Consider the following 12,302-nt stretch of genomic DNA (forward strand, 5'->3'; position numbering starts at 1 on the left):
CATCTGCCAGAATAGGTTTATTTTTTTTTAAAGAAAATCAGAAATTATGTTTGAAAATGCTGAATCAATATGTGACTTGACGTTGTTATTCATTGAAAATCTATCAGGTTCTCGAATTTAAGATTGTGTTTGATTGATTACGAAATTGAAAACGTTGAATTTAAGATTGTGTTTGAGCTATTAGTTAAGAATTCAATTGTGTTAAATTTGATAATTTGTTTACTGATGAATGATTGTACCTTTTTGCTTTTGATGTATAATTATTTGGATGGACTTTACTCGACTCCCAGTCACGGATTGAAGGTATGATATTATTATTATTATTATCAAAATCAAAATGTATGATAAAATTAAAGCTTTTAAAACATGTTACTTTAAGCAAAGGCAATTTGTTTTCGCAATGATTTGTAGGCATTATTATTATCCGAAAGTTTTTCTAATGATTTCTTAGATGATATTGAGGAAGATAACGTGTGCGGTCGTATATTATTGGTTAAGAAATTAATCATTAGTGTATTATGTTAAAAATTTCATTTAATAAAACCAATATTGTTTAATCAATAAAATAATGACAATATTTTTTATTATTTTAATATATTTTATTATATATTATTCACTAATGAACATTTTAATTTTCAAATTTGTTGCAATAATTTTTAATCAATATTTATTATTAATATCATCTTTTAATAATTTTCATTTAGTGCCCAACTTTTTTTATAAAACTCATTAATTTTTATCATAAAATCTCTAGAGAGAGAGAGAGAGAATGATATCATGGAAGACAACCAGAGCCAAATAATAATAATAAATATATTATAAATTCTGAATAATTATAAAATATATCATTTTTTAAACTAATGACACCCAATTAATGTACGTGTGAAAAAGTGAAAGTATTTTGAAAAAGAAGACTCACACAAGTAATTAAATCAAATTAAAACAATTATCCATTACTTTTCATCGTCCACCCATCACTTAATTATATTTTTATTATTTTTTTAAAAATAAAAAATAAAAAAAAATTACTACTGTTCTTCTACAGCGTGTCTGTTCCGTTCCACCGATTTCCCAGTTGTCTCAAACGAATCCAAAGCTTCTCCCTCACTCCATTCGTAACTTAGTTTATTTTATCTCTTCTCAGCTTTCACTTGTCTTCTTCTCTGCAAAGTTTCTCTTTTTATCATGTGTTCGCTTCTTGCTTGCATTCACTGCCATTAACCTTCGCCACCTCTTTCGTTGGACCTCCAGGACCCTCCTCTCTCATTTATGTCCCTAGTTACTATCGATCTTTGCAGCCGCCTTGAGCGATCCGCTGTTTGCCCGAGTATTTTGGTAAGTTCCCGTATTGAAGCACCTATTTTGAGCTACTACGCTTTTTCTTCTTCAGTTTTTGGTAGTAGTGCTTGGCACCATTGATCGATCTGGAAACTTAAACTGTTTTTGGTAGTGTAGGTATTTTCTTGCCTTCCCTTTTTCCTGAATCAGCACTACAAGCAAAAAAAGGTGGCGCCTTTTGATGTTGCAACCTTCCTGCGAGTAAGATCTCATAGATTCTGATAGAAGGCAGCGATCGGGGACGGGACCGGAGGAGAGGGACCAAAGCACTTGATTTTTGAAATGAGGTCGGAAACTAGACTGGATTCGGTGGTCTTCCAGCTTACACCTACTCGTACCAGGTATGACACCAACTCCTTATCTACGCCTCTATTTCTTGTTCGATATTGGGAGATAGATCGAGGGATTTATATAGAAAGACCAGATGTTCGAGAGAGTGAAAAGTTGAGATCTTGCAAGGTATCTATGGTTTCTAAGATGGGGAGATTTGAACCAAAAAAGTGATTTCTAAAGATTTGATTTGGCATAATGGACGTATTTTATTTCCTGGTGGAAGCCTACTTTGATGCTGGGATCACATAAAACGATATGTTTCATAAAGAGACTGAGAGTTTTCTTCTTGATCAAGATTAACGCTTTCCTGTTTATCATTTGGAATGGATAAGAATTGAACTGTGATTTTTGATTTGGTGATGGTAGTGTTGTTTCTCTTTCCAACTAGCACGTACCAGTGTGATATCATTTTGATTTGTGTGCATGCCTCTGCTGTAGACACTTCTACAATTCTTTATACATAGGCTTGAATAAATCACTGCGAGGTGGTTGTGAACCTCAGCAAAAATACATTGCTGACCCTATCAATTGGGATAATTGGAATGAGCTCTACCTCAATTTAACATGCTATTAGAGTTTGGCTAGTATCTTAGAGTCATGATGAACATGAGATGACATGTTAAAGGTAGGATGTTCCATGCTGATTATCCTACTGACACAAGTGCCATGGAAGATTATGTCTATATAGTAGAAGGCTGTCCCAATCTTAAGTAACAAATTATTGTGAGATGTGATGGCTGCCCCCATCTTAAGTAACAAATTATTGTGAGATGTGATGGACTCCCAATGCAATTTAATAGTCTTTATTGAGGTTGTTAACCCCAATAGGAAGCCCAATTCAACCCAAGATGTAAACTGCCAAGGCATACATGTGAGGATCTCTTGGTAGAAGATGTGAAACTATGAGGTGGAGTTTTATCCTCTCATTCTCACATCCTACACTTCTTAACGTGCCTGTCAGAACCAACATCTCTAGAGGTAAATCACTTATTCAAATACCCCATGTTAATACCACAAGTGAGCCCAATTCAATCCAAAATGTAAAATGCCAAGGTGCATGTGGGAATCTTTTAGAATTTAAGCATATCTTACGGACCCTCAATTTGTGATGTGAGATTTCGATGTAGGGTTTTATCCTTTCCTTCTCACTTTGTGCTCTCTTTAACAATGGTCTCTTGAAATTTTATCTCTAGCCTTTGTTTTTCTACTCTCTTTAACAATAGTCTTCTTTTATCAGGTTTGATTTGGTAATAATATCAAATAATAAGAAAGAGAAACTTGCATCTGGCTTGTTGAATCCATTTCTTGCCCATTTGAAGACCGCCCAGGATCAGATTGACAAGGGGGGCTATTCCATAATCCTCGAACCAGACCCACAAGTTGGTGCAGCATGGTTCACAAAAGTCACTGTGGAGAGGTAAGGAACAATTCTCTGAGGTTTGCAGCCACACAAAGTTCCTATGTAATGACTATTTTTTCCTTCTTTTTCTTTATGCAACCTATTACCTATATATACTCCATGATATAGCAGCAGCATGTTATTTTATTGGATAAATTTTCAGCATGTGGGTGAAAGTTAACTGAGTAAAACATTGAGCTTTAATATTTACAGATTTGTTCGTTTTGTGAGCCAACCTGAGGTTCTGGAGCGTGTGACTACTATAGAGTCTGAAATCTTGCAGATTGAGAATGCAATTGCCATCCAGGGCAATGATAATTTTGGCTTGAGAACTGTATGTTGATCTGGTCATTTTATGTTATTATTAAAACTTGTATGGCAATCTGTTTTTTTTTCTTTGGCAGGTGGCTGATCAACCGATTAAACCAATAGAGTCCACTCGAGGTACCTTAGGCTGAACTAATGAATTCATTTACCTTAAAGATTCATTCCTTGTCAACTAGACTCTTTTCAGTTAAAAATACATTTATCTAGGTGACTAGATATCACTAAATTTTCCTCTCAGAAATCTTTTTTTTCCCACAAGGGATCACGATGTCGTTCTATAGAATCATGGGCTTGCTCATTAGCTTAGTTACGTGATGTACAATTTTGTGGAGTGTAGGTAGCATTTATGTCCATTTGAACAAAGTTGAGGTGCCAAACGGTGCTGGATTTGGCTTGGCGTGGTTCGTGTAGTGTAGTGCTTGACACTGCTGACCCTGAGATCATGTTTGGCATGGGGTCTCAACCTCTGCACTTGATCTTCCTGCAATATTTTTCTATACAAATTCTAATAGTAGTTATTGTTATTAAATATTTTTAATAATTAGTAAAAATATAATTTCTAGTAGCATTTATTCTATTTTTGGATTTAGTAGATTTAGAATAATTAAAAATTTAAAAAAGGTCTGGCCTGACTCAACCCAAGCTTGCGCTTGTGGTGAGTTGGATCCTGAGTAATTAGGGCTGAGATAGGCATGGCCTGAACTGTTGTTGTTTGGGACTGACCTGACAGATTTTCATGGCTTGAAATGAACCCAACATCTCCAGGCACAGCGAGTATTTTCTTTAGGAATTTCCTTGGAATAAATCATTCATCTCTCCATTGGACAGGAAGATGAACTTCCAAGTAAATATCACACATTGAATATCTCCTTTCAAGGGTGTGCTAACATATGTATGGTGGGTATTAACATTACCTTAGTCTTTACCATCAAACTTTATTTTACTCAGATTTTCATGGCTTGAAATGAACCCAACATCTCCAGGCATAGTAAGTATTTTCTTTAGGAATTTCCTTAGAATAAATCATTCATCTCTCCATTGGACAGGAAGATGAGCTTCCAAGTAAATATCACACATTGATTCTCTCCTTTCAAGGGTGTGCTAACATATGTAGTGTGGGTATTAACATTACCTTAGTCTTTACCATCAAACATTATTTTATAAGAGTTAGGTGTTTGAATTACTTATTTTCCTTGTTGATCCTCATCATAAAGATACCGTACCATGGTGCATGTTGTTTGCAGATGATATTGTATTGGTAGATGAGACACGTGAGGGAGTAAATGCTAAATTAGAATCTTGGTGAGAAATACTAGAAGAGAAAGGTTTTAGGCTTAGTAGAGTAAAGACAGAATATATGAAATTTAAGTTTAGCAATATTGAACGTAATGAGACAAGTATTAAAATAGGAGATGATGAGTTGTCTGGACTGAGAGTTTTAAATATTTAGGATCATTTTTGCAAGCCGATGGAGGGATTGAGAGAGATGTCTTACATAGAATACAAACAGGATGGTTGAAGTGGAGGAGAGCATCAGGTGTTTTATGTGATCGTAAAGTGCCTCTAAAACTTAAAGGAAAGTTCTATAAAACGGCAGTTAGACCTGCCATGTTATATGGCGCTGAATGTTGGGCTATGACTCGAGCACATGAGCAAAAGATGAGAGTTGCGGATACGAGGATGTTAAGATGGATGTGTGGACATACGAAGATGGACAGAATAAGAAATGAGAGCATTAGAGAGAAAGTTGGAGTTGCATCTATTGAGGAAAAACTCCGTGAGACACGTTTAAGGTGGTACGGACATGTACTTAGACGACCGATAAATGCTCCAGTTAGGCGGTGTGAAACTATGACAAATACGCATATCAAACGAGGGCGAGGTAGACCAAAAAAGACTTGGTTAGCAACAATAAAACAAGATAGAATTTATTTAAATATAAATGATAATATAATAGGAGATAGAGCTCAATGGCGTAAAAGGATCCATATAGCTGACCCCACTTAGTGGGATAAGGCTTGATTGTTGTTGTTGTATCCTCATCATAAAATTTACCCATTGTGCTTCCGTGCTGATTCAGATTGGTTCCACCACCACTCTTGGATATTCTAATGTGCTACTATTTCTTGATTTTGACTAGGCATGAAGACTTCAGTTGATATTGATGCAGAAAAGGCAATAGTTCTATACAAGGTATGGTTTGATGTACCCGTACATAATAGGAAATAGTTGTGTGGATTAGAAGCTGGATAGCAAATACAAAAGTTAATCTCTCTATTTAATAAATATTGATAAAATAACATATGATACAGCATCAAATTATCACTAAAGATCAACAAAGATATAAAATTTTGACATGCCATATTGAGACTAGTATTTTCTTTTTCTTCTTATTTTGAAGTCTTAGAACATATATCATTCATCTACTAGATAGCATCGGAAAATTGAGATATTTCACAAAGTATCTGAATATTCAAGAAATATGTGCCACTATGAACTTGACAGATCACTTAAAAAAAAAATGCAACAGCCCACTTTTCTACCAACAAATATATATTTGTGTATATATACCTAGTGTTCTTTCAGATGTGTTTCTTTTGCAGCCTGGATCACAACCGAATCTACCAGAATCGAATGGATCCATCACACAGGAGAACTCAAAGTATGAACTATTTAAAATGCCCTTACACTTTGCTGTCCTTTTGGACTACATTTTACTTTTAGTCAAACAGTAGTAGGAGCTTTGCCAAAGGTATGATGGTAAATTATGTTGCCTTGCCATCCAATGTATTGGATTTGGATCACAAGATAATATATAACAGAAAAGAAAAGAGGGCACGTAGTTTAATATCATGATCATAATGTCAATAGAAGAATAAATCTGTTCCACCAGTAGTTTACTATCTTCTGTGAATTTATTAACTATAAGACGGGGTTTATCTGGTAGTATTTTGGTTATCTTCACTAAATTGTATAAGAATTTTAGCGTAAAGCCATGCTTAATTTTTCTGTAGAGTTCAACTTCTGAGGGTGCTTGAGACCCGCAAAATGATTTTACGGAAAGAACAGGGAATGGCATTTGCACGAGCTGAAGCAGCTGGCTTTGACATGGATAAATTGGTAGATTTGATATCATTTGCTGAGAGCTTTGGTGCCTCACGTTTAAAGTAAGTTTTGCCTCTATTGAGCAGTATCTTTGTGCAATACTGCTGATTTGTAATTCCAATTCTTCCATATTTTAAATAGGGAGGCCTGCATAGGATTAATGGAACTATGGAAGAAGAAGCACGATACTGGACAATGGCTTGAAGTTGAAGCAGCAGCTGTAATGTCCATTCAGCCAGAATTTTCTACCTTGAATGCATCGGGCATTGTGTTTGCAGCAGAAGCTATGCCACAAAAAGATTATGTAGATCAACGCTCTCTTTCTGGTGGTGATATGGTGCTCGACATTGATGGAAAAGCTGGTACTTAATCTAAACATGCAATCTGCAATTATTGTGAATTTAGTATGGCATATAAAGAAAATGTTATGATATTTTGATGTGTGGAAAATTTTCTGAGAATATATTTTGACGTGGTAAATATTTGTTTCTTTTGCTCAGATAAACACCTTCCCGAAGATGCACAGGTGCCTGTAGGACACCAGGAACATTTTCATGGTCAATTTCAGCATCCAACTTATCCACAATGGCCTTTGCCACCTCCACCAGGTCATCCTGGCTTTCAATCTTATCCTGTGCAGGGAATGCCTTGCTATCAAAACTACCCAGGGAACATCCCATATTTTCATCCTCCCTACCATTCAGCAGAGGATCCAAAGTTCAGTAGTTCTCACAGAAAGGTATCAAAAAGGCAGTCCATGGATGATAAACATACTGACACTAGGGGAAGGAACACAAGATCACACGATGATACAGATCAAAATACTTCAGATTCTGACAAGGATGGCTCTCAGGGCCATAAATCGCATAGAAGAGTTGTTAAGTCAGGAAAGAAAAAGTCTAATATAGTGGTCCCTCCAAACCTAAATGATATCAGATCCAAGAAGCATGGTGTAGGACAATCTGAAAGCGAATCACAATCTACATCTGAAGCTGAAGCTGAAGATTTACAATCTGATATGCAAGAAAGGAAGCACAAGCACTTTGCTGAGACTTCCAAGAATGAAGTTGTTGGACAAATTAAAACTGCACAGTATTCAGATGCCTATAGCAATGACAAAGTTGCAGATGGGGAGGAGACAGATTCTGGAAATTGGCAAGCATTTCAGAAATTCTTACTAAGAGCTGAAGAAAAATCAAGAAGAGTTGAAGAAAGCATGTTTGCAGGAGGAAAAGAGCCTCCAAGGAGAAACCAGATCAGGGATGAAGCTGATATGACTTGTCCTTCTGAGTATGGTGATTCTTGTGACCGCACAATGGAATTTGATTTAGCTAATGGGAAGGCTACACGAATGAAACAGGAAGCTTTTGAAGATCCGTTGTTAGTTTCACATAATGGTAGAGTGTCAGTGGATCGCCACTTCAAGGAAATAGAAAACAAAGGAGTATATAGGCGAATGAGCGATGATGAATTTCTGGTAAATGGAAAAGAAAAACAATTCAATAGTATGAGATATTCTGGTCCATGCACTGATCATGCATATGTGCATGATGCTATTACATCGAAGAACTCTTTAAATGACATACCAGATGAATCCTTTGTGCTTCCTCATAGGTCAGTTTCACAGGATATTGGGTCAGACATCACTGCTATCCATATGGATTCTGAATTTTCTTTATCCTTTAGCAAAGCTCAAAAGTCATCTAATAAAATCAAAAGTCACATTAGTTATGAACCAGAAGATGTCTCCTTGGTTACTGAACGTGGAAGGGAGATGCTATCTATACGGCATCATCCGGCAACTGATTTTGATTTCCGGAATCCTGTTCGAAATTCAGTCAAGTTACAAGTGCCTAACCCAGAGAATCCCTCAATTAATCCTAAAGTAAATAAATTGGACAAGGATAAATTCAAAGCCTCAAAGGACAGTGTGGAAAAAATGAGAAAAGATGCACTGTTGAAGAAAAGCTCTTCATCTTCAAGGCTTAATCCATTGACTGAAGCACAAAAACGTGCAGAAAAGTTGCGTTCCTACAAAGCTGACCTTCAGAAAGTGAAAAGAGAAAGGGTAGTTACCATCTCATCTTATGTTAGCTAAATGGTACTTAGAATTGCTTGGACATGAATATCTGACATGTTTTTGGATCTTGGATTCTAAGTGATTGAAACAATTGTCTTCTATAGTTTTTACTACATTCACTGTGTTGTTTTGATTCAGAGTGCTGTTGGTGTGGGAGTGTATCCACATCGATATTAAGGGGATAGATAACAGAGGGATAACATCAAGTAGCTGACCACAAATAGTTGGTTCTAGTACCACTTATGATATAATCAACTCTTGATTAACATGTGTCATGTAAGTCTCCAAAAAACAAAAGAAAAGAGAGAGATAACCATGTAGTTAATAAAAGCTGGAGATTTTACAGCCTTAGTTTATTCGAAATTCTCTTTAGCAAAGTTCTTTATGAATCAATTTCCTATAGTAGTTCAAATTGGGTTTAAAAGTTGAAACTATGTTCCACAATCCATTACTAGAAGTTTTATGCATTGTCCTAAGTTTAATGTTATAGGTTTAAGTTATAAATTATTGAATATTACTACACAAAATAAATGCTTACCAGTGCATAATGATTTGGCTTATATGGAGTTTGTTTACCTTTCTACTTAGTTGACTTGGCCAACTTTTTTACTTTTAGGAAGAAGAAGAGAGAAAGCGCTTGGAAGCTTTGAAAAGAGAGAGACAAAAGAGAATAGCTGCAAGAAGCAATGCTGCTACTACTAAGTTACCTTTGACTGCACAACATACAAAGGCTCGTTCATTAACAAAGACCTTGCCAAATCCTTACAAAAGTTCAAAGTTCAGTGACTCTGATCCTGCTAATTCTTCACTTTTGCATAAATTTCCTATAAGAACCTCCTCAACTAGTGCCATTGTGTCCCAGAAGGCCACTAAACCCAGTAGATTAAATGGAAGTAAGCATGGTATAACTCGATCAACATCATCATTGCCTGTGTCAAGAAAACAAGGGTTAATGGCTGAAGCAAAGGCAGATTCTCTTCGAATGAAGAGACTCTCGGATCCAAAAAGCAGTTATAATCAGCATCCTTCCTTAGTGAAATCTGTATCTGCTAATCGATTTCATAAGCAAAGCTTACCCGATGAATCTCAGAAAAAGATTACTGCCATTATGCAACTTGACAAGAGAAAGACAGCAACCCTACCAGAGCTTAAGATTCAAACCCCAAAAACTTCAGATAGAATTGGAAAGGAATCTACCAGCAAAGGTTCAATGCAAAAGGGGACTGGAAGCAAACCTCCTCAGACTTTCGGATGTAGCAAGGAGAAATTGTCCAGTGATAATCAACCCAGCAACAGTGATGAAAATCTGGTGATTGAGAAGACTGTGGTAATGCTTGAAAACAATGTGGTGACTGCTCTGGTTGCTAGTCAGGGTGGCAAGATGTCAGACACAAAAGAAAGATCACATGGGAATGAGTCAGATAGAGGATACGCTATGATTCATCCTCCATCTTCTTCTCTTGTTGTAGCTAAACTTGAGGGTGCAGGAAAATTGGATGGGAAGCTGAGTTCCTTTGAGGTATGTTTTAGTACTGTAAGGTTGCATATCTTTTAGTTTGTAACAAGATAATTGATTTAACACAATTACTCGTATTTATATTTTCAATCTTGAGCCATACAGTACGTCTTTTCTTGAATACATCATTCTTTTGAACATTAACAGCATGAGTTTCACTAGAGAACAAAGTAGTCTTGTGTAGTTCAGTCAGATTCTAAAGTTGTCTGGTGACATTATTGACGTTGGTTTTAATAGCCAATTCTTGTGCTAAGATGACTATGGAATGTAGAGACTCAAGTCCAAGTTTAAAAGTATTTTTGACTATTGATCCATTTACATATCGTATTAAGACAACACACTATTATGTTATTTTGTTATTTCTTTTATCTTACATGAACCATACATACTAACATTGGATCAACATTCCTTTTTCTCATTAGGTTGTTTCTCACTCTAGAAATGGACCTCAGAAGTTTTCTAAGTTGACAGAACCAGAAAAATCGTATCAAGTCCCTTATGCTAGAGGTACATCATTGGATGATCCTGTTGGCACTCATTTAGGATATGGAGGAAAGACCTGTGCAAGAGTCTGTAACTAGTTTTGAAAATTTGACATTAGGGAATCATCTTGAAACATGCGAGGAGCCTGTTAGCCAGGAAAAAAAGGGTTTCAGAAAACTGTTAAAATTTGGTCGAAAGAGACACAATTTAGTAGGTGAAAGCACAGATGGCTCAGACGTTTCATCTGTTGATGAACACACAGTTGCTACTGCTTCCCCCAATGCTGGTAAGATTGCATTATTTCACCTCACTTGTAAGCATGGCTACTTGCCTTGACAAATAATTCAATAATTACAAGTTTGTTGGGCATGATTATTTATTGAACTTTCTTAGATTGTTCTGTTGAAATCATTCTGAGTCTTTCAACCCACTTTTTTTTTTCACATTCCCTCTCTTTTTTTTCTGTAGCCAATTGAACTTTTTGGAATAAGTATTTATGATATACTCCTTGTAAATTTTTGTCTAATATCCATATCGATTACCTTATGCTGTGTTTACTTGGAGGGAAGGAAATAGAAGGCAAATGAAATGGTCTGAAAGTAATAAACTCTAGTTTTACTAAGATGGAATTGAGGAGGGAGAAATGTTCTCACTTACATATTTGTCTTTGTGATCATTTCCATCCATTCCATCCCAATTCATGCAGAAGTAAAACAGAGGAATGACTGGAACTAATTCCTTCCTCTTTTATATTTCCTTTTTAGTAAACAAGAGACATCAATCATTTGTTATTTCAGTCCAAGTAAACACAACGGTAATGGTTTGTTGGATGGAAGTTGGAGGGAAAAGAAATGTGGAATTGACATTATCACTCCTTCATTTGAAGGACACAGCGTGGAAGAAGGCAATTTAATTCCATCTTATTTCAGTGATAAATGGGGCACAGTGATAAATGGGGCAGTGCAAATGGAGAGTAGGTGACATTATTTATTTCCTTTCAGTTCTATCCATGTGCAAATAGATTCTTGAGTGGTTAAACAATCAACTTGAGCACGTTTAAATTCAGATTGCTGGATGTAATAGTCTTCCTCTTTTTCTTTTTCAGGTAATTTATTGAAGAACCTCATTTCTCAAGATGGCAACCATACTGGAAGCACACCAAGTAAAGGTTAGATGTTTTTCTGAGCTTTCAAGTTGCATCAATCTCCAAGTGCTTGCTTCTCTTTGTATCATTACGATTTTATTTCAATTTGGTCTGCCGTTCGATCGATTTCTAAAAGTCGATTCACTCTTTGCAGTTTCTCGATCATTTTCCTTGCTTTCGCCCTTCCGAAACAAGTGCAGCGACAACAAACAAGTAGAGTCATAAGCCCACAGCTCTAAATTTTACAAAGTGAAGATAATATAGATGAGAAGTGAGAATATCATCTGTTCGTGGTAGAATATTTTTGTTTCCTAATTGTATAAAGTCTGCTACGTCGTTCTTTGTTCATATACTCATCTCTATTTGCCAGTATCGGTTGTAAACTACTGCAAAAGAACTATTTGTGATGTTGGTGATCATCAAATGGTAATATCTTGAAACATACAACTTGCCTTTGTGTATAGTACAAGAACCTAAACCTTTTTCGCAGATGGTTTCGGTAGGTTTTTGATTGTGTTAGGGTTGGAAGTTGGTCTATCATGAGTGTTTCTTGGCTTAGAAGATTTGCTAGGAGACA

At 36.0% G+C, this 12,302-nt stretch overlaps 1 protein-coding gene across 2 annotated transcripts; it reads left to right on the forward strand.

Annotated features, from left to right (window-relative positions):
• Positions 1-1,183: 1,183 nt before the first annotated feature.
• On the forward strand, positions 1,184-12,161 carry LOC141811679 (uncharacterized). Of its 2 annotated transcripts, XM_074699710.1 has the most exons (15): positions 1,184-1,335; positions 1,456-1,679; positions 2,909-3,088; positions 3,284-3,404; positions 3,475-3,514; positions 5,538-5,590; positions 6,001-6,059; positions 6,412-6,564; positions 6,644-6,864; positions 7,003-8,570; positions 9,199-10,101; positions 10,521-10,605; positions 10,700-10,867; positions 11,687-11,749; positions 11,880-12,161. In XM_074699710.1, exons 2-15 carry the CDS (start codon positions 1,621-1,623, stop codon positions 11,948-11,950), a joined length of 3,744 nt encoding a protein of 1,247 aa, XP_074555811.1. In that variant the 5' UTR covers positions 1,184-1,335; positions 1,456-1,620; the 3' UTR covers positions 11,951-12,161. The 2 variants fall into 2 exon arrangements, 1 of the variants encoding a protein (XP_074555811.1); XR_012600188.1 differs by lacking the exons at positions 10,521-10,605; positions 10,700-10,867.
• The last annotated feature ends 141 nt before the right edge of the window (positions 12,162-12,302 follow it).

The sequence above is a fragment of the Curcuma longa genome, chromosome 17, assembly GCF_044706935.1.
Source record: "Curcuma longa cultivar G26 ecotype Majalengka, Jawa Barat chromosome 17, ITB_CL_G26_1.1, whole genome shotgun sequence".
Classification (NCBI taxonomy): Eukaryota; Viridiplantae; Streptophyta; class Magnoliopsida; order Zingiberales; family Zingiberaceae; genus Curcuma; species Curcuma longa.